Genomic DNA, 26,510 nt, shown 5'->3' with positions numbered 1-26,510 from the left:
TGTTTTAAAGTACTGCATTACAAAGATAAATGGTTCTGCATGTCCATGCAGAAGGATAAGTAATGGTCTTAATCTGCAACAGAAAAGCTTGGGCTGGTAATTGTGTAAGACTTGCTAACAGCACAGGTTAGAGAGCACTGGAGTGTGTTGCTTCGGGGGCGTGGATAGGATGGCCACTGGTCGTCACACATATTTCTGGAATAACCTAGAGGGGGCTGTTCTGCACCGGGGCAGAGGCATGATTGCTGTCCCCTGCAGTCCTTCCCTGCCACGTGTGCTGGGTTGCTTCGTGTAAGTGCTGGAGCCCTGCTGAGCCTGATGGCTTAAGGAACCACCAGCATGCTCTTTGTCCTCCAACCCAGCAATCTATTACAGGACATTGATTTCAAAGTCTGCTGCACTGACCTGATGCCAGCCTTCTACATAGCCAGTGATATGTTTAAGCAAATCATAGATATTTAATTTACCAAAGTATTTGCAATTTCTTACCCTTCTCCCATATTTTTTCTGCAGCTTATTTTCACCAGCGCAGTCTGTGCCAGGTCAGCGCTAGCTGGTGCCTGCACTTAAGTGCAGTTAAATTCACCTAATGAATTTCTAACTAACCCTCAGATCAGGCCCTTACCTGAGCTAAATTTGAGTTACTGTCCTACGGATGTGGCGCTGTGATGTTGACTCCAGCATTCACACTGCACTAGCCTGAATTTCTGCTGTGACTTCAGTTCCATTTGACCTTTGCTACATTTGTGTCACTGCGGTGCAAACAGTGGTGTAAGACCTCAGATTATTATTATTTTTTTATTAGCTGTAGCAGAAGAGCTTCCAAAACACATTAAAGTGGTTATTGTTATCTGCGTTCTGTTTGCAGACCATCAGTTTGGAGGAATATCAGCTAAACAACAAATGCCATTGAGTAAATATCTGGAAACAGACGTTACCTGTCAGGACTATAAGCAGGGCATCCTTGCAAAGGAATATATTTTTGTTATAGACTGTGCTCGTTAGTGTGTTCATTAGCATGCTCTAAAAATGGGATAGACTAGACTATGCTTCCCTTTTCCCCAGGCAACCAGCCAGTAAAAGCCTTTGAAGAGAAAGACAAAGCGACACAAGTGTATACTTAAACTGTAAAATATATGACACTCCATGGATACTTTGGATTGCTTGAAATTTTCTAAGCATGATAATTTTTCAGAGTCAAATTGTGTTTCTTATGCTAGCCATTTATTACTGCTGGAGTCTCAGGGCAAGTGATTTGGAGTGTGTTTAAGTTCAGAAGAGCACTTTTTCATATTTCATAGTTATTCTTTCTTGCAAAGGTCCCTTTCCATGTGACTGCAAGCACATTTTGCAGATTAATGGAAGAAACTCTTGTGTTCAGGCAAAACCTGTACAACTGACTGTTCTCTTTGCCAGGCCATGTGTTGAATTCCCTCCAGCTTGGTCGGGGCTGGGTGCTGGGTGCTACAAAGGGCTTGGAAAACCAGTGCAATTTCCCAAAAAGTGATCACACTACAGAGTATCATTGTGTTGTGTTCTGGAAGTGACTACTTATACCTGCCTTCAGCAATATTTTGGGAAGTCTAAGAGCAGATGGGTGATGGGACCAGTGGGAGCCTGGGCCACTTAGCTGCTGGGATACTGTTGCAATCGTCAAGCAGCGCTGCTGAGCTAAAAGCCAGACTCTCCTCTGATGCAAGGGTGAGTCCCCTGGGGACTTACTCCAGGTGACCAAGGGCATCCACATTTCTCCTGCACACTTGCTAAATACTTAGCCTCCCATCTGTCCTGTTTGCTGCTGGCCCTGCTCTAAGCTGCCTTGTGCAGGAGCAGAGAGCAGCCAACACAGTGAGGAGCGGGATGTCAATATGGACTGCAGTGGAAAGTAGAGGCTTCAGTTAGTTTAAGGTCTACTGGGAGGCTGAACCCTGCCCACAAGGTTTTGTAAAACTCAGGGGCTGTTTAAAAAAAAACAAACTGTCTTAGGGGACAGTTGGCTCCTCTGCCCTTTTAAACCTCTACTGCTTGGAAAAGGGTGCCCTCGAACACAAGAACCTTGGCTTGGCACTGCCATGTCTGGGGGCAAGGGAGAGGCCTTGACGCTGATCCTTGGCCACAGGGCCTGGGCAGAGGGTGCCAGGTGAGGGCAGAGTAGTGGAAGGTGCTTTCAAACCCCGCAGCTCATGCAAAGCGAGCCCACAAGTTCCCTCATCAGCATGGCTTGTAGGGATTACCTTGGCTCGCTCCAGACTTTTTCGTTGTTCATGGAATGCAGATGGGCTTTTCAGTGCTGCAACAGGAAAGAGAGAGGAGCAGTCAGCACAGGAGTGGAAGCAAGCAGCCACCAGAATATTCAGCAACAGCATTTTAATGAGTGCTATAAAAATAGCAACACAAACTAACTGCCCTCTTTATTGCACTAACTAAAAATAACTCAGGAAAGCTCTGGGAAATCCCGTGCTCTCAGCCAGGCCATTGCAAGAGAGCAGGGGGGACGGAGAGCACAGGGAGGACAGGAGGGATTTGGGCAGGAAGATGGTGCAGGCTTTGAAATGTGGTGCTCGGTGGGACATGTCAGACAGCCAGTGCTGCTCTTCCCTGGAGCTCTTCTTCCAGGTTGTGGCACTGTGAGGCATCACAGCCCCAGAAAACTGATCTAGGAAGAGCAACGGGTGGAGGGGACCTTGCCTGAAAGTTAGACCTGTATGTGACTGAGGCTTGAGGCCAGCAGGAAAACTGGAAAGGCCTGCCTGGCCTCTTGGGGTATTTGGCCTTCAGCAAGGGTACTTCAACCAGGACACTGGAGGTGTTGTCCTTTTTCCCTCTTCTATCACTAAGTACCCTTCCATCTCCTTTAGGCTCCTTCTCACCAGACATTTGTCCTATCCTCTGCCCAGAAGCCCCTGTGTGACATGGTGCTTCCCTGGGCAGCTACCCAGACAGGTACCCAGCAGCAGGCCAAGTTCTTAGCATCTCCTGACACCAAAGAGGATTAACCCAGAGAGGGTCCCAAAGGAAGGCCAGTGGTCCCTAGGTCTTGGACCAGTGAACACCAGTCCCATCTATGCTGGAGTCATGGAGGACCTTGCATATTTCATTGTTTACTCAGGTTGTGTATAAACTGGAGAGAAATTTGTGTGATGAAGGGGTTAATATGTCTCAGTTCCTGCAAAATTTCTTTTCTGTCTGTGTAAGCAAGCAAAATCAACTGTTCCCATTGGGACAGAGAAGGAGAAGTTGTCCTGAACCACAAAAACAGCCTGCTACAACCTTTGGCAACATCTAATTCCCTGTCCATCTTCTGAGTGGGATCTAATGGGGATAGAAATTATTTTCACAGAGGACATGATGTCCCACATCAATTTAGAGAAGAATGACAGGAAGAATGAGGGCAGCTGGGAAATGATTGGAGCCCTGAACTGGGTTTTGGTAGGCAACACCCCTAACCTCCAGGGAATCACAGAAAAACACAGAGGGCACATTACTGCTTCTAATGTTTGGAAAGCAGACATACAGACAAGCCAGTGTTACTGTGCCATGCTCCGGTGAGAAGACATGAGGACTTGTGACAGCTAGTTTAACCAGAAGCAAAATAAAATGGTGCACAAGAGAAAATGAAGTCAGCAAGAGAGATGACTTTTACAGCCCTGTTCACTCTGAAGTCCTGACATTGGGAGTTTGCTATGGGCATTGATCAAACACCATGCTATTCACAAGGAAAACGTTGCAGAATTTAGTAATTTACCAAGATTTTTGGAGGAATTATGTGGATACTGCAGCTTGTATTAGTCTGCAAAACAAATAAAGACATTGCTAGCTCTGATTATTCAAACACCTTGTCAGGGGATGACATGGCATCTTGAAATGGCTAAAGGTCTGGAGTCAATAGGGCAGAGCTGCTGAGCTTGTGTTGATAACCTTAGGACTATTGCCTCTAAGGCTTGAGTTAGAGGATGAGGTGGTGGATGCATACAGCAAGGGAGGCCTAACTTCAAACACAACTATTTCTACATCCCATCATTGTAAGGGAAAAAATGCCTTGAGGAATCCTTGCTACAAGCTGCCTCCCCCTCCTTCTGGGTAGCTAAGCAGATCTGGCTGGGCTCCAGGGCAAGACCCTGTGTAGGGCTACAAGAAGAGTTCATCCCCGCTTGTCCTTGCAGCCTGCCTTTCTGCAGGTGATCCTATGGGGATGCTCTTGATTTAAAAAGCTTTTCCAGGTCTGTACCAACTTCACTAAGACAATATAATTGAACATGTTCAATAATAGAGTCTCGCATGAACAGTCTTGTAGGAGCTTCCCACTCAGGGAGCCTGAATAACAGGGTAGCATCTGCTCTCACCTGCACTGCCGTGGATCAGGAGTGCGGCCATGCCTCAACAAACCTGGATGTCCCCTTGCTTTCAGATGCTCCCCCATACACAAAGTCACTGGGCAGAAGGGACCCAGAGGTTGCCCTTGCTTACTAATCTGAGTCCACCTTTATTTGCAGAGCTTTTTTTCAATATTTTTGATTGTTTTGCCAGACAGTTGTTCAATTTGCAATCTGAAAACATCTGACAGAGTCTAGCTTTGAACCAGAAGGCTTCTGCAACACTACTGTCTTTTGCTCCTGAGCATCCTCCTTTAGGCAGTTTCCTGCCTTCTCCAGTGATGGAATTATGTGAAGGTTTCACGTTTCTTAGGTGAACATCCAAGAGAGTCTGAATTGAGTTAAGGCAGTCTTTGGTTAGATAAGCACATTCATCTCACTGGGCTATGCTCATGTACCACTGATACTTCTCCCTGAACTAGTCTCTTGGGTTCCAAAAAGCAGTCAGCTTCCTCAGAGCTGCTCCTAGATTTTACTCTTGCTGTGCTTACAGCCACACTGCTGAACAGCTCAGCAAATTCTGTGTATAGTCATCAACTCCCATTCCTACATGGGCTTCTGCAAGCCCTCAAAGCTTTTATCCAACACAAATCTTTGCTCACTCATGTCTCTTTCTGGTTTCTGTATAAAATGGGTCACTTAGAAAAACAAAGTTTCTCTGTCCTCTGATTATATATGCAAAAAATATAACCAAAGGGTTGAAAACAATCCTTGTACAAAAGCTGATGCAGAATGTGGAATCACGTGAATGCTCCCAGCTTGGTACCAAACCTGACTTTCAACTTGTAGACCAGCAATGCCCCATTTTTCTCTTTCCAGAAAAGCTATTTTCAACCATGGTGGCTTACAGATATCTGTTTCAATTTCTTGCCCACCTGCAGTCCCTATGATCTGAGATCCCATCCTGGTGTACCTCCTATAGCCCATCTCAGCTGGTCCTCAGAGCCATAGGAAGACAAGGTTAAACAAAGAATTGTGTTTCCTAAGGATTAACTGCATATGTCCAAACCATGGGGAAGCTGGCTGGGACTTCTGCTTATTAAATGCTAGCATCTGACACTTCCTCCTGAGGTTAAATTCAGCAGTTAGGTTCTGCATGTTTTCTTTAATAACGGCAGAAGTGCCTTTTCTTTTATTACTTTTAGTGATTGAACTATGATCATACTTCCCAAAATGGCATCCTTGGACAGAAACCAGACTGCAAAATGTAAGCCTAGAAGTTAGGAGTGTAAAGAAGCTGTAGGTAACAGACCCATGTGCTCAGCCCTGCAGGGCAATATCAGGTATGCAAACTCCTCTGTTGACACAACAACGCCATACATGTGTAATGAGGTATCCTGCACATTGTCTGTGTGACCACTTTTACAAAGTGAAATTGGTGATTCAGGAGACTTCAGACATCCTTCTGACCACTGACTGTATTATCAGTGCTTGCAATGCTATCATGAATGTCACCAAACTTGGCTTAAAGCTCCAGCTCCAAGAGTCCTGTCATTAAAATGCTTGCCGTTTGATGGCAGGCAGTATAAAATCTGAAAACATAAAGAAATACACAGTAGAAAGAAAGAAAGAAAGAAAGAAAGAAAGAAAGAAAGAAAGAAAGAAAGAAAGAAAGAAAGAAAGAAAGAAAGAAAGAAAGAAAAAAAGAAAGAAAAAGAAGAATCTGAATTTATCAAACTTAAAACCTTCACAGACATGATTTTTATCATCCTGCTCAAGTTTTCTTAATACTTGATTCTGGCAATACTGTACTGAGAGGCATCTCTTGCTGGCTCCCCTAACATCCTTTAGGAAGGCAGCTTCATGAGAAAGGCAGTGTTAGCGCTGTTGTTTTGCTGGATTCACAAAAGCTACATCACAGTCTTCAAGGTTAGCCAGAAGAGACACAGTGGAACAGCCTTTGGAAATTTATGATCTTATCAGAGACCCCCAAGGGGCCCATAATGAGCCAGAATGGTACCAGGATAGTCCTTTACCTGAGTTCCAGATAATCACAAATTCATGCACACAGAACCTGAGATAGGTCAGGGTGGAATTATCCATCAGGCAGCATTTTTTCGCTAGTGGTGCTACAGGTTTCATGATGCATCTGCTTGTGCAGAAGGGGATTGTTTTCATTCACTTATGTTTTGGACTCTAGCATCTGTTTTTCTGATGTTGAATGGTTACAAGGAGCTGGAATGGGCCCCCCTCTACCTTTTCACTGTTCTGTGGGTCTGATGCTGCCACAGAGGTTCCTGACTTTTACAGGAGGATGTGAGATGCTCTGCCCTTGCCTACACAAAGAGCTTTGTTCTGCTGCAGTGACCTCTGAGACAGGACCCTATGCAGCTTTATTTTTGAAAAATGCAAACTAAGCAGCTCTCCCAACTTCAGTTTGAACAGCAGCATTGCAGCTTGTGTAGAAAATGCTGGGCACCATTGTACAGCACCAGGAACCATAATATTACTACAGGGCAGGAAGCAAAGTCCAGCTCAGTAGCAATCTGCTCAGAGCAGAGAGAGCCTGAGCAGGCAGCTGGTGCCATGCAATGTCCCAGTAGTGCCCCTCTGATCCAGGAGAGGGTGAAAAAGGCAGAAAACAATACTCACGTGGCATGATGCCTTGGTCTGCCAGCTGCTCACGAGTCCTTCTCTGCTGAAGCCGTAGCTGCAAAACTGTGAGAGAGAGAATCAGGAAAAGATGCAGTATTTTTCTGATGTACTAATGCATCTATCAAGGGAGATGTGCCTGTGGTCTTTGTGTCACAGACACCTGACACTGATCCCTGCTGCTGCTGGGACAGACTTGGTGCAACCAATGATTTCCTCCAGGGAGGAGCTGCACAGTCTGCACCAGCCCAGACCTGACTTTGCACCCAGATATATGGTGGGTCGGACTGGTTCTGGTGCAAGCAGCATGCTAGTGCCTGGGGCAGACTGAGGTCTGCCTGATGTCTGCAATAGCAGCCTCGGGTGACCATGGCTTCAGCTCAAAGGGTTATTCGGAGAGAGTCTGTGGGTAGGCAGAGGGTGCTGGTGGAGAGAAAGTCCACTACCCCTTGCAGGTGGAGGTAGTGATGGGCTGTCCCATTCTGAGAGGGGAAGGACCTGTTCTGAGTCAAGCAAGTAAGGTGGCTTCAGAAGGTTTTGAAAGGAATCGAGCTCCTTTGATAAATACTTTGTCCATAAAGGTATTTTGCGCTTTACGGTTTATTAGGTAGACTCCCAAGGTGCCATCTCCTATGCTTCACTGCTACTAGTGCCTGCTTCCCAGACATAGCTGACAGCAAACACGAAAGCAAACTGAATCCTGCACAGCAGTGCTGGCTAGAGAGGAACCACACAGAAGATAATAATTTTGACATTATGAAATGTATTTTGGCTACATTTCGGTATCCTTGTGTACTCTAAGATTCGTGATGTGTGTATAGGTATTTCATTGGTTTTTAGATTTTTTTTTTTCAGGCATAAGGACAAGGAACAATAAAATGAAGAACATTCAAAATAGCTAAGGGATAGCTGAGAGAAATCAAACATCATGATGACAGGTGACTGTGCTGGGAGAGCTGCACGCCTACATTGGGGTTATAGTTATAGAGAAGTTAGGGCTGGACTCCCCTAGGGGTGCACAGTAATAGAAGAAGGGGTAAATGATCATAGACTGCAGAAACAGGAATTCTGTTTGGTTATTAGGAAAACAACAAACAAACAAAAAAACAGAAACCCCATGAGATTGGTGCAGGCCTAGAACAGCATCCCAGAGAGGCTGTAGGACATCCTTGAGATGTTCAGAGCTTGCCTGGAGATGGTCCTGAGCAACCTGATCTGTTTTTGAAGTTGGCCTTATGTTGAATGGAAGGTTGGAGTAAGGATTTCCACAGGTTCCTTCTGACCTAAATTTGCACACAGTTCTGTACTTTGGTGTGTGCACTTGTAACTGAGTGCCTCAGATTTGGTGTGGAAGCCAGAACAGCTCCCATAAATACTCCAGAAGCTGTTAAACTTCTGTCTAAATAAGAAACTCACAAGGTTCTTAGAAGTGGTAGATGCCATCTCTGCCTTTTTTAACCCAGGAGCGTAACAGAAGTTTTTAGTATGTGCTAAAAGCACAAAGAAAGTAGCTGACAGCAGGGAGAAAAGCAATTGTAACCAACATTGTACTACACCTGCCATCCACAGTAACACGATGGGACCCTTAAGCCAGCAGCTGATTATGGCTTCCGGGAAGTTTTGAAGTCTATAGATACTGCACTTTTTCCAGCATTACAACAAGCCACTTCTCTAGGGTTCTTGGATGGCAAATTGATGTTGACTACCCTTGGACTGAGCCTTGCTACCAGGAGTTTTGATCTGTGTCACTAGCTCTACTATGTTAGGGCCAAGGCTTGTACCCTTCTTTCACAGCCTAAGGACCTCTCCTGATACCTCTAAGACTGGGAGGTTCACTCCTGCCCCACCACCCTGCCCCAGCACACAGAGCATTGATTAGGCATCTGATCCAAGTCTCTAAGAAGAATCACAGAATCACAGAATTTCTAGGTTGGAAGAGACCTCAAGATCATCGAGTCCAGCCTCTGACTTAACGCTAACAGTCCCCACTAAACCATATCCCTGAGCTCTACATCTAAACGTCTTTTAAAGACTTCCAGGGATGGTGACTCAACCACCTCCCTGGGCAGCCTGTTCCAGTGCCTAACAACCCTTTCAGTAAAGAAGTTTTTCCTAACATCTAACCTAAAACTCCCCTGGCGCAACTTAAGCCCATTCCCCCTTGTCCTGTCACCAGTCATGTGGGAGAGCAGGCCAACCCCCACCTCGCTACAGCCTCCTTTGAGGTATCTGTAGAGAGCGATAAGGTTGCCCCTGAGCCTCCTCTTCTCTAGGCTGAACAAGCCCAGCTCCTTCAGCCGCTCCTCATAGGACTTGTTCTCCAGGCCCCTCACCAGCTTCGTCGCCCTTCTTTGGACCCGCTCAAGCACCTCGATGTCCTTCTTGTAGCGAGGGGCCCAAAACTGAACACAGTACTCGAGGTGCGGCCTCACCAGAGCCGAGTACAGGGGGACGATCACCTCCCTAGCCCTGCTGGTCACAGTGTTTCTGATACAAGCCAGGATGCCGTTGGCCTTCTTGGCCACCTGAGCACACTGCTGGCTCATATTCAGCCGACTGTCCACCATCACTCCCAGGTCCTTCTCTGCCTGGCAGCTCTCCAACCACTCATCTCCCAGCCTGTAGCTCTGCTTGGGGTTATTGCGCCCCAGGTGCAGGACCCGGCACTTGGCCTTGCTGAACTTCATGCAGTTGACCTCAGTCCAGATCCTATCCAGAGCCTATCCAGATCCTCCTGCAGAGCTTTCCTACCCTCGAGCAGATCGACACATGCGCATAGCTTGGTGTCATCTGCAAACTTACTGAGGGTGCACTCAATGCCCTCGTCCAGATCATTGATGAAGATATTAAAGAGGACCGGCCCCAGCACCGAGCCCTGGGGGATGCCACTAGTGACTGGCCTCCAACTGGACTTGACTCCATTTACCACGACTCTTTGGGCCCGGCTATCCAGCCAGTTTCTAACCCAACGAAGCATGCGCCAGAGAGAGACTCCCTGAAACACTACTCAGTATTTCCAGCATGCAGAGACAGCCTGTCATACACTGTGGCCTGCCTTGTGCAAGGCTACAGACCTCTGTGTGGCCCAGGACTGCACAAGCTATAGCACACATTTCTTAAGAAACCATACCTGTACTTTGAGGTAGTAACATAGTCTACACCTTTATTTTTGCAAATTTGTTGTCAAGAAGATTGACACTTGTGTGTCAATCTCCTCTCCCACAAAGTAAAACATGAAACTCCCATATTTTCCTGATGCAAACTCAATGCAGCTTGCAACAAGGACACTCATCTTTCAGTAGTGACAATCTAACTGCATGCATGTCTACTGTCTACTGGCATAGAACCAGACAGAACCTGCGACTGCTCTTAGAGAGCTGGTATTGCAAAGGGAAGAGAGGCAAGAACATCTTTTTGTCTTTGCGAGTAACTTGCAGAGCTCTGCCAACAGGGAATATCTACTGTGTGGCTTCCCTGGGATGTGGGATGGAGCCAATTAATAACCCCTTACAGAGATGTTCCTGAAGTACAAGGCTCCCGAAAATGCATGTGACTTTTCCATGTCCTCTATACAAGTCATGTCTCACATTCAAAGCAAACGGTTAGTGAAAGTCCCACAAGAGATGATCTCCTGCCAAATTCCAGCACTTCTTAGGACACCAAAGATAGATTTCTGCTGTGAAGAAGAAATGTAGTTTTCAGTATCTGGTGAAGTCTGCATGTGTGTAGTTCCCTTATGCCAGGTGAAGCTGGTGGTTAGAAATCACTGGCAAATTCTGTTGCCAAGGGAATCTGTACTCCTCCATTGCCCCTTGGTACTGCTGCCAGTTGGTGCTGGTTGTGCCTGTGGACACAAATTTAGACCCCTGCATGGTGAATATCTACATCTGACACAGTTATCTGCATTCCCTTAGCAGGAGTCAGGGATTTTATAACCAAATTAGGCAGTCCATGTTTTAGGAATGCCAGTTTTCTTCCTTGCTTGTGGAAGTAATTCATGGTAACCAGCTCATGGTAGATACCTCATACTGGGTAGGAGAGACCCCAGTTTTGCTGTGTAGGGCTTTCAGTGTTGCCAGTCACAATATTGAAAAACCATGCAGAGCTTGCATTTTCCCGAGGGAGAGATGTATCATTATTGAACAGGTGAGCAAAGAGAGATTGGAGGCTGTCCAAGAACAAAGAATCTTTGTAGATCTCCCAAGAATGGTTCTCTCTCCTCTCCTAGGTCCTGGAGCAGTGTCCCAGGTGTTAGAGCATCTGCCTTAAACTGAGGCAAGTCAGACAAAACATCCCACCATCAAATGAGAGTCAGAGATAGCAAAGACTTCAAGAGTCACATACAAGTCCTTTCTGAGGACACAGCAATCTTCCCCATCTGTCTGTGAAATATCCCAATTGAGAATGCAACAGCACATCCCTTCACAGCTCCAGTGTGTGTCACATTATTTGCATCATTTCACTCTCAGACTTCCAACACAATCAGGCCAAGTAGTAGCATAGCCACATGAGCAAAGGAGGTGTTATTGATCAGATGACCATGTATTCAAATCCCACTTTTTCTGCTCCCTGCCGCTTCTTCTGCTTATTTCACATCCTTTCCTGCAGATAAAACATCATTTACCAGCCTCAGGATTCAGCCAGATATTTGACAGGCCCATTTAGAGAAAATAGGAAATATTATAAATTTCCTTGAAGCATCACTTGGAGAGTGTTGATGATTTCCAGTGCAATGATTATAATATTCATATTCTGCCTTGATGTAACATTCCCCAGATATGTGGTTGATTTTTGGCAATGCTGAGCTTACAGACTTACTGGACCATTCTTAAGCTACAGGGAAAGGAGAAAAAGTTCATCCAACCTTGTCTATTCAGGGCAAGCTGACAGGAAATATGAGGACAGACATGCAAATGTTGGCTATTTCCAGGAGCAGCCTAAGCTCAATGGCTGAACAGTCATTTCAGTCACTAAATGCTCATCCAGGTTTGGACCTCATGCACGCCTTGACCCCCAGATGTCATTCACAAAACCTGTTGCAAACCACCTGAAGAAGCATAGCCATGGTCAGTGCCAGACAAGGTAATAACACTGAATATCTCTGCAGGAAGAGGAAAAGCAGTCAATACTTCCAGCGGCCTTCAAGTCAGTCCTGCAGCTTGCAGATCAGCAGATGCCACCTCCAGTCTTGCACATTCCCTTGCACAGCCAACAGTGCTTAAAAAATAGGCCAGAGGAGCACCTGGCACCAAACAAACTCCATATAGCTGTTTTTGAAGGGGGCTTGAAATTCTTTGAAGCTGTCTGACCCCAGCTATATTCCCATCCTCTTCCTTTGTTGTGTGTCTGGAGGCACAACCTCTGAGTGCTGCCTGTGACTCACTTTGAGGATGGAGGATGCTGTCACCCTCTATGTAAGGGGTTTTTTATATACATTTTTTTTTCCCTGGATATTCTTTTTCAAGATTCCTTTCAGCAATTCTTGCTCCTATGGCACCCCAAGATGAGAAACCCCTTCCTACATGATGCAAGGCAAGTCAGAGCTGTGCCAGTTCTTTTGTTCATGATCTCTTTTTGTTAGAAAGTCCCATTTAGTGACACATCTTCTACAAGTATCCTCTGCAGAGGACTTGTGTCATTGGTTTGGAGAAGCTCACTAGGCATCAGCCATGGCTGGCTCTGGAGGCCTCTGCTCCAAGCACTGCCCATGACTTGCAGGCATGATTCATCCTCCCTGGGAGCTGACCTCAGAGCTTGAGAAAGCTAAAGGACAGCTTGGGCCCTGCCTGACCTGGTGATGCACTGGGAAAGTCATATTCAAATCATCCTGCACCCCAGGAGCAGGCAGACCTGGCCATCTGCTTCGGTCTGCAGTGGCAGCTCATCTCCGGTGCCTGAACCTGCAGCTGCTCAGGCCTTGCTGCCCTCAGCTGAGTGATTTCTGTGTGCCTTGGCATGGGATTCTATCTGAGCTAACTGCTGCCTTTATAAAAGAAATAGGTGTTTCTTTTACAGGGAGAGGAGCTGTGCCCAGGACTAATTCAGAGGGGAGCACATCATGTCCAGAGTTCAGCAGCTGGTCAGAGAACTTGTCACTGCATCAGAGCATCCCCCATGCTGCAGCATCGCCAGAAGCACTCAGAGTATCCTGCTGGCTTTGGGAACTGGCTTTAGCAGCACAGGAGGCTGGGCAGCACTAAGGCACATTGCCCAAGGAGGTGCGGAATGGGCTGAGGACTTGGGCAGAGAAAGTCATGGCTGGCCCTTGGCTAGTGCTGCTGATGGTTTGCCAAGAAGGAAGCTGGATCAGAGCCCTCTGCAGGTCCCTTCTCAGCAACACTTACATAGCTCCTGTTGTGGTTGTGAGAAACAGCCACAGCTGGACATAAGTGGCATGAGCAGGTTTTCCAGAAACCCTGGGACTGCAGAAGGCTTCCTCAGTGTTCAGGTCAGCCTCACAGCTGAGACAAAACAAGTTTAAAGCTGAGTTTAATTTTTTTTTCCAAATATATTTTACATCAGCCACTCCATTTCCTCACCCTGACCTCTCTCTGAGCATCTCTCCCTATGTCTGACAAACCTGCTGCTCTGGGAGCAGCACTTATTCAGCTGTGCCAACAGTTTCAGCTCATCCCAGCTCACTTATGTGGTTACAGGTTGGAGCCCAATAAGTGCCAGTTTCCTGCATGGGCTGTAACAACACCTTTGCTCTGGCTGGGAGCTACATTCATAACCAGTGCAATTGCTGTACTCTCATCTTCCTCTGAAATAAGTTGCTGCTGTTGCCAGAGGTGACAAATGGGCAGTTGCCTGCTGCTTCCTGCATCACCTGGTGCTCCTGGGCTGGGCAGCCAAGGGGAACAGCAGAAACATCACATTAAGCCAGTTCAACCCAGCCACATGAACCTGATGTGAATCAGCAGTTTGATCAGCAACTGAAGCTGTCAGTGACACTGAAAAAAACAAGAGAAAACTCACTGTCCGCTCTTCCAACCACCCCAGACTCTCATTCCTGCCCTCTGTGGCCCAGAGCTGGGGGTTTAGGGGCTTTAGGAGCATGACTGCAGCTGAGTAGTGTGCAGGATGGGGAGGGCTCTGCCAGGGCACCAGACGGGTGGCAGGGAGTTGGGAATGGGTTGATAGGAGAGAGAGACTCCTGTCTTCAGCAGCAGCAGCAGCTTTGCTGCATGTCAGACAACAGCTGAACAAACATGACACACATGTCTGTCTGTGGCCATGGTGGGTATCCAAGGACCTTGTGACTTGCCCAGTAAAACACAGCCCGGTAAAACACTGGCTGGCAGATAACGGCTCCATTTTGGATGCAGCCTCCCTTGAAGGCATCCTTCTCCTCAAGCACAGTGAGGTATGGTTCAATCTTTGCTGTAACACATGCCTGACAGAGAAACAGATGTCTGTCTGCTAAAACTCCAAGGTATAACATTCTGAAAAAGTAAAGCAAACTTCAAACTGATCTACATGAAGCCAGTGTTTTACAAAAACTTCACGAAATTATAAAACAATGCCATCAGTTACAGACAGACCATGGTTTGAATGCAGGCATTGACTGTGAACTGTACGAGTTCCTGACTGGAAAGAAAACACACTTACATATATTTGCAGTTTGGAAATGAAGGTTCCACCACCATGTATAAGCTGTATAAGCTTTAATCCTCCAACAAGCCAGGCAAGTCTTTGAAAATTCACACCCATGTGTCCACATTTTGGCATGGGTGTTACCCCATGCCAAGCCATACAGAACCATATTTAGGGTGTTAAACTTTCACTTTTCACCAATTATCTGAACTACCACTGATGTTATACAGATGTTGGCCTTGTAAACTCTCTTTCCATACTGCCGGACAGAAGAGGTCAGAGTTAAGGTTAAGTCTGCATTTGCCAGCTTTGTTTGCTCTGTCTGATGACAACATCTTTCTGCTGCTGGAGTACAATTGGTTTATATTCAAAGCAGGAGATCACTACACATAAATCATTGTCTCTGGTAAGAGTTAAATATGTTTCTGGAACAGCCCTCAGAAGTTCTAGTTGATTTAGTGCAATCCCATTGATAATTGGAGCACATGGGATAGCATGGCAGGCTTGAAGAACCATCATTCCTGCAAAATTTGTCAGGATGACCTCAGATCAGTATATTTATCTTTGGCAAAATAGACAAAATAAACACGCACACAAATCCTTGAGGAAGGGGAGGGGAAACCTGAAGGCCTGAAACATGTTGGTGATTTGATCTAACTCTTCTGGAGCAGTTCCTGGTGCCCTGCTCTTGTGCATCTATCATTTCTCACACTGCACAGCTATACTGCTGGCCACTGGAAAGAGAAGAGGAGGAGAAAACACTGGGATACTGAAGTGAGGACTGTAGGCCACTGTGTGAAATAGATATTAACTCCACCACACCAGCCTTTCTCAGACAACATTTTCTTGGTACTGATGCTGCCAGATGGAAGCGAGAGCCCCTCAAACCACCTACATGCCACTATACTCTAGTTGCTAACTCTTGGCCCTACTGACTGCTGTGTGCCAGAGAGATTAAAGGGATTCTGGGAAGAGGAAACAATAAGTATAGAAAGTATTTCAAGCACCCTTTAGCACATAAATAGGTCTTTCTACTGCTCAACGTATACAGACCACAGAGAAACAGCAAAAGTTAGTTTTTAAAGATTTACCTTAGCCTTTACTAACATTGGCCTGGAATCCTTCAAAAGGGACTCGGACTCATCATGAGTCACAGAGCACAGCTAATCCTTCCAAACCTGGGGAGCAATCAAAGCCTCACTCCTGCCTCTGCAAGACAATTTCCAAAGCAACTGTATGTCATGAAGCTCTGCACTTCATGGCCAGACCCCCCTGGCCTGTCCTTCACATGCTCTTTGCATGCTACACCATGCTTTGTGTAAACTGCTACTGCCCAGCAGTGCCACAGCCCCTGAGCTGTGCAGGGAGGTGAGGGCTGCAGGGTAATGGGTCCTTTGAGACAATCATCCCTCTGCCAAATGAATGGAGGAAGACAGTAAATCAGAGCACTGAGCTTCCTGCCATCCATGCTGGGGCTTGACAGCTGCTGAAGCTTGCATGGGAAGCAGAGACAGCAGAGGAAAATGCCCCTTAGCTATTTTTCACATAAAAGAGGTTTGTCCACCTTAACCATTTAATGATAGCTTTACTTCTCTATTCTCCGTATTACTAGTATCCAGCACAAACAAAAGGCAACATTATTGATTTATTTGTACCCCTCAGCATCCCACTTTCCTCCTGTCTCACAAACTGTGATGACCAGGGCTGTGCTGTGTCCCTGTCTCTCATTACCTGCAGCAGTCACAGCAGTGGGGAGAGCAAAGTACACTGGGGATTTTGGGCAAGCCCAACTCGAACATAACAAATAGGCACAGAAATCTTGTCAAATGGATGGAAATCCAACATCCACTGGGCTACAGTGAGGGATGGCAGTTGTGGGAATAGGTCATGAACCAAAGAATGCCCCACAAATCGACTGACTTGATGCTGAAAGGCACGAGAATTTATGGATACAACGACCCGCAAAGTTTACTTTTACTGAAGAATCATTTGAAAAATATGTTTAGAGATCCCACTGTTGGTTCCATAATAAAGCCAACTTACAAATAAAACTAAAATGAGCCTTAAGAACAATACTGGTTCATTTGAAAAGAATGCAGACATGTAACACAGACCATCCTCCTCTCTTCAGAAAGGTGGCAGTGTTGCTTTGTAGTTACTGGACAAGTTGTTAAAGACAGATTTTTATTTTTTTTTTTCCCAAACGAATGGCAATGTACCATAATATACCAATGAAATCTAAGGAATGACTTAATCTAATGAAATGTAAGATCAGAGTGATATGGAAACCACACCAAAGCCCTGGACCCAAGTTTTGTGTAATTCAGCCAGACTAGGACACTCGTGTTTGCACACACACTCTTGAGTTTTCAACCAACTGCCAACTTTGTATTTGCTGAGAAAACAAAGTTTAAGTTGACCACCCAGCTATCTTAGAGATCTTGATAACACCACTCATGTCTACCATCAGTACCATAAATCTCTAATCTCATTATCTACCATGCACAAAGAGACAAAAACACACACGGTGCGGGTGACATGCCAGACCGGGTGCATGCTCCAACGTGACTACCCTGTCTGGTTCTACAGTGACCCATACGGCACATGCAGCTGGTGTGTCTGAACATCCTCACAGATCACATTCACGGGGAGGACTTCACCCCTGGGAAGGTCAGAGAAAGCTCCTCCAGATCACTTTTTGACATTACTGTTATTATTACTGTCTCTTATGTTCATTTAAAAAAATACAAGTAAAGATACCCGCTCAGAAATATAGCATACTTACTATAAATATAGTCAGCAAATAAAGGCATGAATATCCAGAAGAGGGTCTGATTTAGAAGGGATTGTCCCATAGTTCACCTTCACTCACCTTCACTCACGCTGAATGTCCTCTCAGAAGCCCCTTACCGGTGCTTCCCCTAACTTATGAGACTGAGACATGTTTTACTTCCAAACCCTCCGAGAGTGGCAATCAATTGTGTGGCTCTGGTTTTATTTCTCTGATGATGTCACTTTAAATACTTTTCATGTTCCATTTGTTATTTTTACTTCTAAAAATGACGCATTTCTGCAAATTCATTTTTCTCCAGTTAGTCACAACTTAATGGAACAAAGTCAGCTGCCTGCATGTCAGAGTGAGTGCCGGACCTGTCCCCACTGCTGTTATCACAGACAGACCCACAAGAGCACCTGGAATATTCGGACGGCATTAGGTATGCTGTTTTTCACAGACGCCCTTCTGGATCTCTGCCCAAATCCTTTAATATAGGGCCAGGGCAGTGGACCCGGGAAGTGCAGTTTTGCCAAAATAAACCACAGATATAAATCAAAGACAATGAAAAAGCAGAAGAAAAAAAAAAAAAAAGCAACAGAGAGGAAGGAAGATGAATTTCTCCACTTGCGGAATAGCCTCTATAAGAGCAAAGCTGTGACAGCTCTACGACCCCCTGAATATTTTGCTCGCATGCTGCTTCCAAACATTTAATGCAAAACAGTCTGTGGCTGTGGCTTGCCGGAGAGAGAAGTTTTAAGACAAATCTGGAGGTTTCCCCTACCTGATCTGAACTTGCTCCGAATCAGCAAGGAGTGCTCAGACCCCAGGAGTGTCATGGTGACTCGGGACCGGATCCAGACGCCCCTCACTTAAACCATTAACTTCCTCCAAAGAGAAAAGCTGACCACGGCTAGTGCTCAGGATTCATCCAGGTCTCCTGGACTCTCTGGGTGCTTTTACAGCTGGCTGGCAAGAAGCAGCAAGTGGCTTTGAAAGATTTGGTCCCATCCAGCACTGACCCTTCACAGAAACCAACTGCTCCCCTTGTGCTGTGTTGAACTAATTAACTTTTCGCCGGCAGGAGCCTCCTCCCGCGCGGGGTTTACTACCAGCAGCTGGGTGTCCTGGCTGATGTCATCGTCTAGCGGGGAGCAGCGACTATCGGAAAGGGTCTTAGCAAAGACAGAAGTTTGATATCTGATACTAATTACTACCGGCCGGTACGCAGCCAATCAGGGCTCTCCCCGTCTGGGCCAACTTTTGGAGCTGCTTGGAAATATCAACAGAGCGAGGGCTTAACTCTTTGCAGCGTGGTGCGGGACGGCTGGCCATCTCACCACACACTACATGGCCCCGCTGTGGCGCAGGGGTCCAAGAGCTCCCCAGGGCAAAGGAAATGCTGCAACCAGGGCCCTGTGTTAGGCAAGGGGACAGCTGGCTTTAGGTCAGTTGGTGGTAGTGCCTTTTCCAGTGGAGACGAGGATGCAGCCACCCCATGATGGAGGCATGACTGTGCCCCTGCTGCCCCTCAGCCAGCTCATTCGGGTGCTGAAGCTACACCCTGGACCTCGGTCAGTGCATGCTTTTTTCAGCAGGTAGCTGCACCCATAGTGTTATCCTCTGGGGAGCTTCGTGTACTATATGGCTCAGGTAGCACATGCTGCAGGTACTTAGAACAAGTCCTCTTGTTCTGCTATGCACAGACACTCAGAATAATGCCAAATAAAGGAAGCAGGGCTAAATCTTAATTAAAGTTTCTTGTGCTATAGATGAGCACAGCAACCCCAAGGATGCTGGGCACAGCCATAAGCTGCATATAACTGCAGTGGAAGATGTTTCTCCACCTACCAAACATTCTGGCATGTGAGAAAACCTTTCAGTCAACTTGATAAGTAAAGAGATGCAGATCCTTTGAGGCTTCCCTTCCCCAAGCCTACATCTGGTTCATTTCAGGTAAATGGAAGAGAGGGAACTGGTGGCACTTTTCCCCTTTTAACGTAAGAGTTATAAGCCAAGGACACATGGGTCTCACCCAGGAAGCTGTCTAGATTCCTCCTACAGCATAAACACTCAACTGGACCCTTCCCTTCCCTTCCCTTCCCTTCCCTTCCCTTCCCTTCCCTTCCCTTCCCTTCCCTTCCCTTCCCTTCCCTTCCCTTCCCTTCCCTTCCCTTCCCTTCCCTTCCCTTCCCTTCCCTTCCCTTCCCTTCCCTTCCCTTCCCTTCCCTTCCCTTCCCTTCCCTTCCCTTCCCTTCCCTTCCCTTCCCTTCCCTTCCCTTCCCTTCCCTTCCCTTCCCTTCCCTTCCCTTCCCTTCCCTTGGGTCCCCAGCACAAGAAGGATGTGAAGCTCTTGGAACAGGTCCAGAGGAGAGCCACTAAGATGATCAGAGGGCTGGAGCACCTCTCCTGTGCAGAAAGGTTGAGGGAACTGCGTTTGTTTATCTTGGAGAAGAGAAGGCTCTGAGGAAACCTCATTGTGGCCTACCAGTACTTGAAGGGAGCATACAAACAGGAGGGAGAACACCTGTTTACATGTGTTGATAGTGATAGGACAAGGGGGAATGGTTTTAAACTATGACACGAGAGGTTTAGGTTAGGAATTAGGGGAAAGTTTTTCACTCAGAGGGTGGTGAGGCACTGGAACAAGTTGCCCATGGAGGTTGTGGATGCCCCATCCCTGGAAGCATTCAAGGCCAGGCTGGATGTGGCACTGTGCAGCCTGCTGTAGTGGTTGGCAACCCTGCCCGGAGCAGGGGAGTTGAAACTAGATGATCTTTAAGGTCCTTTTCAACCCAGGCCATTCTATGATTCTATGATTCTATGATTCTATGATTCTACAGTTCTGTGATTCTATGATTCTGTGATTCTATGATTCTGTGATCTTCATTCCCTTTGAAGCCTGCAGGTCCTTCATGACTTCTTCACTCTGCATCAGCTGGGCCTGCAGGAGAAGGCTCCTCAATCCTTCTTGCAACTTTTGAGGGGTTTCATGTTTGTGTCCTTTTCTGCCTGCAAATAGTCATCTTCAGTCTTACAAGTTCAGTGGAAGAGGAGTAGAGTACAAGGGAGACAAAGCAAGGTGTGACCCTGCTCAGGGTAAACCTCCCCATGGCAGTAAAAGACCATCAGTGGGTATGGCTTAGGACCAGCAAGGGGAGTTGAGATGCCTGAAGTGCACCTTGTAGGCACAGTAGCTCCAGGCCTGCTATTGAATGCTTGGAAGAGGAGGCAGGGCAGGCCTAGTCTCTGGAGCAAGACACTATGCAAGGTGTGCTTTTCACTTTGCTTCACAACTGGAACCTTATTTCTGCTGAGGCTCATGCACAGAAGATTGTCAAGAGACCTGACATCAAGGATGTATACAAGCCCCAGAATCCCTTGAGTATCATAGTCTTCCCTCTTTCATGGAGATGCATTGCCCATTTAGGAGTGGTAAATAAAGGATTTCTGTTTTCTTGCATGGACTTCTGAAATAATTAAAGAATGGGAAAGAATCAGTGGATAAAACAGAACCGATTACAAAAATTCAGGCTCTCAGAAAACTTTTCACATGGTCCCATGCATGAGTGTAGTGAAAACTCAGAATTGTTCCAAGGCAGAATGCAAGGTATTGTAAAGAGTGAAAATGAGGATTACTCAAGAAAAGGAAGTAAAAAAGTTGGGCAATAATCAACAGGTAAAAAGGAAAAGCACTTTATTAATGGCTTACCAACAGAGGCTGCAAATGTGCAGCTAACAAAATAAACTGGTTAATCAAACGTCAGAAGGATCAATAGATTTGTATGACCTGGATGAAATGAGGATCATGGCCAGACAATGGCAGATGAAAATAAATTATTTACTTTCATGTCAGAATGAAGGGTGACCCATCCAAAGTCCCCACGTACAGAAGCCTGAGAGATGGCATCATGTAAAAATCACAGGTTGCTAGATCTTGAGTCATTTTGAATGCGTACAGAGGCTGAATACACAAGATGGTATTAATACCATCTAGGATAAAGATTTTTACTTAGATGAGCAGAGAAAAGTGTACTGTGATTTAGTGGGTGCATTGCAGTGGGTTATTTGCTAGGGATGTGTTTCACCCAGCTGGCTTGACTTCCATTTTAACAGGATGCCTTAACTTTAACTTTCACTTCCTATTCTTTTCTAAAGACTTTTTATTAACCTACAGATAACTCCTGAGTGGTTTCCAAGAGGACACGTCAGATCACTGCTGCACATATGAGGTTGTACTGGCCACATATTGCAGGTCACATAGGTCATTCTCTGTTAGCTAAAAGAGTGAGTCTGGTTCTGTCAGAGCACATTTATACCTGATATTTAGATGTGCAAGCAATTACTCACAAGAAATGTGAAAGACTGTCCTGAAAGCCAGTGCCTATGCAAGATTGCTGTTATGGCTTTGATCCCTCTACCCTGGCATTACAAGCATGGGAGGGAGTGGATAAAACTATTGCATCTTTCTTATTTTATTTTATTTTATTTTATTTTATTTTATTTTATTTTATTTTATTTTATTTTATTTTATTTTATTTTATTTTATTTTATTTTATTTTATTTTATTATTTAATTTAATTTCATTTTACTTTATTTCATTTCGTTTCGTTTTTATTTTATTCTTATTTTTTATGTCAGCTACAGCACGTTGGTGAATCATTGTCCTTTCCCTGAATGCCCTGATCCCAACATTCAGTGTGGACGCTCTGCTGAATGACACAAAAATGAAAGGGAAAAGAGCATGAAGACTGAAGTGTCTATCCGGATGCTTAAGCTGGTGCATATAAATTCATCTAAAAGTGCCATCTTCTAGCTAAACCAGAATTTTCTTAGGAAGGTCAAGGACGAAATCTGTGTCAGCACAGACAACATCTCCTGATGACCTTGGCATCTGGCACTTCTCTCCATAAAGTTCCCCATCCACGTGGGGCTGGAGCTGGGTGGTGGAGTTACTTCTGTGCTCCCCTGAGAAGGCCACTGAGGCTGTACTTTAGCAGCTACTAGACATGGGGTTGACGTTTCAAGTCTGAAGTTACTCCAGTCTCTCTTTCCTGACCAGTCACTGCAGGCCTCAAGAGCACGGGGATGCACAGAGTGGTCATTTCTCTTCCCTGCTGTATGCATTATTTGCATTTACTGTTGTTGCAATTTCATCTGATGTTTTCATCTTTCAGGCATGCAGCATGATGAGAAGCTTCTGCAAGTCTTTGGAGGAAGATTTACCTCTGACTGCTTTTGTCATTTTGAATCATCAGCCCTTTTCCCTAGTGCTTCTGTTGAGAAGCCCTTTCCCATCACATTCCTTTGGCACTCCATGAACCACCTCACTCGGGTGTGAAAAATGACCATTGACTCCTATCTTTAACAAGTTATTAATCCTTGGAGGGCTCTTCCACTTCCCACATACTATCTTGGAGCTAGAGAAGTCTGAGGAGAAATCTCATTGGTGGATTCATGACAAATTTCTTCTAAAAACCTTTCTGATGCTACTTCAACAGCTCCTTAAATACATTCCTAAGAAAGTCAGCCCCCAGCATACTACTGTCCCTGGAGATGATATCTCATGCCTACCATCCTTCTCCATTTCTTGCTCCTGCCGGTGCTTGCAATGGCTGTTCCTTTCTCCCTGGGATGTTTCAAACAGTATGCCAAGCGTTTATCCCAGATGAGGGCAAAGTTCTGCTCTTTCCAGTGAGGAAAGGAAGGTAGCGTAAGTTGCACAGGTACTTTGGGAGAAGCAAGCCACCTCTTGTGCTCCACTACACACCCTGTTTAAACACTTACAGCCACACATCTGGCATCCTCTCAGAGAATCAGCTAAAGCCCAGCATGCTATTTACCACTCAGTTTGGTGCAAAGATAAGGTTCTGATGAAATTAAGTAATAATGAAGGAAGGCAGGTAACCAGAGAGTTACACAATGCCTTAGCCTGGTTGGACTGGGAGAAACCTCTCCCACTGCTTTGTGAACACCGCACATGTTGCACCCACAGAACTGCCTCCATGGGAAGCTGTGCTGCAGGTCAGGCATGGGCCTTGCTAACTGCTGCTTCTCCCTGGTAGGGCAGGCATAGGGAGAGGATCAAGCACATATCAGTGCTGCTGGGGAGGCCAAGGTTATCAGCTGAATTCAGCCTTCTGAGATGGTGAAGATTCGTCATTCCTATGATGCTGATTCCAGGATCTGTTCTTACAAATCCTTTGTCTCCTCTCCAGTACTGAACAGCCACAAACCATGCCTTATAAAATCATGTCACTGACAAAAGCTGAGAGTTCAGAAGAGGTGAAAGACATTTTCCTCTCCTCTTCTCCCAGCCTTCCTCCCCCTTTCCCTCTCCCTCTCCTCCCTGGGTGAACAGATCAGTAACACTAGTGTCTAGACCTTGCAAGCTCTCTGGTCACTGTCCTCATTTCTTAAGAGATGACACAACTTCTAAGAGAGGACTCATTTCCACTAATGACTCAACTGCTGAATTCAAAGTACAAAGCTGGTGTCCCCCTGTGCTGGTCAATATGTGAGTCAGCCCAGTCCACAAGTACTCTTGATGGCCTCAGGAAACAGAGGTAAGCTGTCCCTAGTAAATCTCAGACTGGAGGCAAGGAGGACAGGCAGAAGCTGAGATCAGACCAAAGATACTGAGTCATTTGCCTGGAGTCGTTTTCCTAGAGCTTATGTGCCTTTGATAGCACAGAATATAGAAGATGAGTATAACCCTTATAACCCTCCACAAGGCCTTCAAGCATTTCCAGAGCTCACACTGCCCAAGCCCCTGCGTGTCTTAGACCTGTCTCCACCAGGCACTATGCTGCACCACAGGCACTGTGCAGCTCTGAAACAAGCAGGCAACACCACTGGTTACCACCTTTCTTTGGAAAGTGAAACAAGTGTGTAGCTACCAAATGGGCTATAGGAACCTTTGCTGTAAACTGGGTTTTACTGAAGTGAGTGAAGGAGTGAGTCTTAAATACCAGAATAAATTACTCATGGTAGGGAATTCCTTTGAACTGAGAAATCACACCCCAGAGCCACAAGGATATCAGTTCTGTGTTGCTCACCAGATACCAGGAAGCAGCCCCTTCTAATCTTCCAGCACACCCTATTGTTTATGGTACTAATTTATTTTAAAGCAGATTGTTTGTTTCTATGTAGATTTGCATCTGTGGGAAAAAAAAGCCAAATGAGTTGATGTTTCTTTGAGATCCCTCTAGGGACTTGGAGGACTCAGTGTGTGACACAGTGACTGTGCCACAAACAGCCAAAGTCCAGCAGGTCTCAGGGCTGCAGAGGAGCAGTCCTAGGGAGGGCCATCTTCTGGACCCCAGCCTGGTCTGCACTGCCAGGTGAGACTGGGGTATGTCTCCTGCCAGCACCTGTTTTGCCTGGCACACTGCTCTGGCATTTGCTTTCTCTTTGCAAAGGAGAGTCAGCCCTGCACCACCGAAGACCTGCCATTTTTCCCATGTACCCCAGCTACTGTTGGTGCTGATACCAGCACAGATTATATGTGGTGAAGGTGTTCCCAGCAAACCCCTGAATTTAGGAAGCCAAATTCACCACAAGGCTTAGGGTAGGATATAATGCCAAGTAAAGGGTCTTGCAAACAGTTTGCAAGTATCTGTGCAAGCAGTTTTCCCCCAAACCTGGTGCTGTGCCAGTCATGTCTGCTCAGATCATTCTCTCTAAGAATGTGCAGTTTCCTTTGACTTCTCTCTTGTGCCTTGCAGCTCTGTGTAGAGAAGAGCCTGTCTGCAATAGCCTTGTTTCTTGGCTCTCCACAGTGTGCTCTGAGAAGACAAATCTGGTGGGATGAAGTCATGACCCTGACTGTCCCCATCCCATGTGCAGGCTAGTGATAATTTGCTGCATGTTTGTGAGGCTGTGCTGGCAAACGCCCCATGGGAAGATACAGCTGTACTGGCACAGAGCTCTGTGCTAATATCCCTAGGCTGGTATAACTGTCTCCTGGAGGAGGATGGCTGGAGAGAGAAATAAATATGTTGCTAATGAGGAGTGTGCTTTTCCATTCATTTTCGATACAGCTGTGACAAAATAGAGTGTTTCATTACAGTGAAACCCCTAGTCAAGACTAATAAGGAACTCTAAGCATCCTTTAAAGATATTGACTGCAAAGAAGTCATCACCTTGATAGTGGAAGAAGTGACCTTTCTTTGAAGGAAACTTTAACAATGGGCCAGGTGAACTGCCTATTAATGGGTCCCAATGATGGAGACACTGACCTCCGCAGCCACCTGAAGTTGGGCCAGATAGGAGTCTCCTCCTCTGACACTGCACCAGCAGAGCCCCCGCTGTACTCTTGGGCATGACCTTCAGGAACCTGTGAAGAGCTGAGAGTCTCACACATGCCTAAGACTCAGTCCAGGGGTGAAATGCGAATAAATAAATAAATAAATAAATAAATAAATTCCTCTGGGTCTCATATGGCAACTGTGATATTCCTGTCCATGACATGGAACAGATAGAGATTTTCTAGCTGAAGCTAGCAAAGTGGCAGCATCCATGTCGCTGTGAAGTAAAATCATAGCTAGGTCTTAGCTGAGTGCTTAGCCCAAAGCATGGGATTTCTTTAGATGGGAAGCTGTGAGCACAGACTGTCCTGCACAGCTCAGTCCTTTTGCTTGTTTAGGGCCCTGGTAAGCGCCATCAGAGCAGCATTTGTTTGCCCTAAATTTGCCATTGCCTGACAGGCATCGTAGCTGGTCTGTCTCCTCTATAGCTCCTCACAGGATTTGAGGGCAGGAATTTATGTTGGAGATGCCATGAGGTCTTTCCAGTTATGACAGCAGATAGGACTTGCGTGAATTTGAGCTGTGAAGTATTTATCACAATGCTGCAAGCATCCAAGCAAGGTCCCTTAATTTATGAAGGTCCAGTAGATGTTATGTAATTGACAACACGAATGCAGAAATACTTCTGCACTTTACTGAAGCTACTATTAGGCTGCCTGATGTTTTCATCATAATATTTACTTCTTTGTAAATATGCTAAATTTCTCCAATCCCAATTCAAAACAGAGAGATCAGAGAATGAAAATAGGGAGATGACATAGCTGTTTAAAGATTATGTAAAATGTTTTCTACCAGCGTAAATATTTGATTGTAAAACTGCCTGTTGTGATTACAGAGCAGGGATGTGCAGTGAGCACAGGGATCCGC

At 45.9% G+C, this 26,510-nt stretch overlaps 1 protein-coding gene across 15 annotated transcripts in view; it reads right to left on the bottom strand.

Annotated features, from left to right (window-relative positions):
- Positions 1-26,510, bottom strand: part of MYOCD (myocardin) — a 245,914-nt gene that overhangs the window by 20,406 nt on the left and 198,998 nt on the right. For 4 of the 15 annotated variants that reach the window (XM_027471506.3, XM_027471512.3, XM_072025860.1 and 1 more), the window contains 2 exons: positions 6,966-7,031; positions 2,235-2,290 (listed from right to left, as the gene is read on the bottom strand). In XM_027471506.3, coding sequence (XP_027327307.1) covers positions 2,235-2,290; positions 6,966-7,031 — 122 coding nt within the window. Of the gene's footprint in view, positions 1-2,234; positions 2,291-3,745; positions 3,791-6,965; positions 7,032-17,346; positions 17,582-18,118; positions 18,562-26,510 lie in introns of those variants that run through there. The other 11 variants (XM_027471511.3, XM_027471514.3, XM_027471517.3 and 8 more) reach the window with 10 other exon arrangements.

This window comes from Anas platyrhynchos, chromosome 19, assembly GCF_047663525.1.
Source record: "Anas platyrhynchos isolate ZD024472 breed Pekin duck chromosome 19, IASCAAS_PekinDuck_T2T, whole genome shotgun sequence".
NCBI lineage: Eukaryota > Metazoa > Chordata > Aves > Anseriformes > Anatidae > Anas > Anas platyrhynchos.
This window is presented reverse-complemented; position numbering and strand designations above follow the sequence as displayed.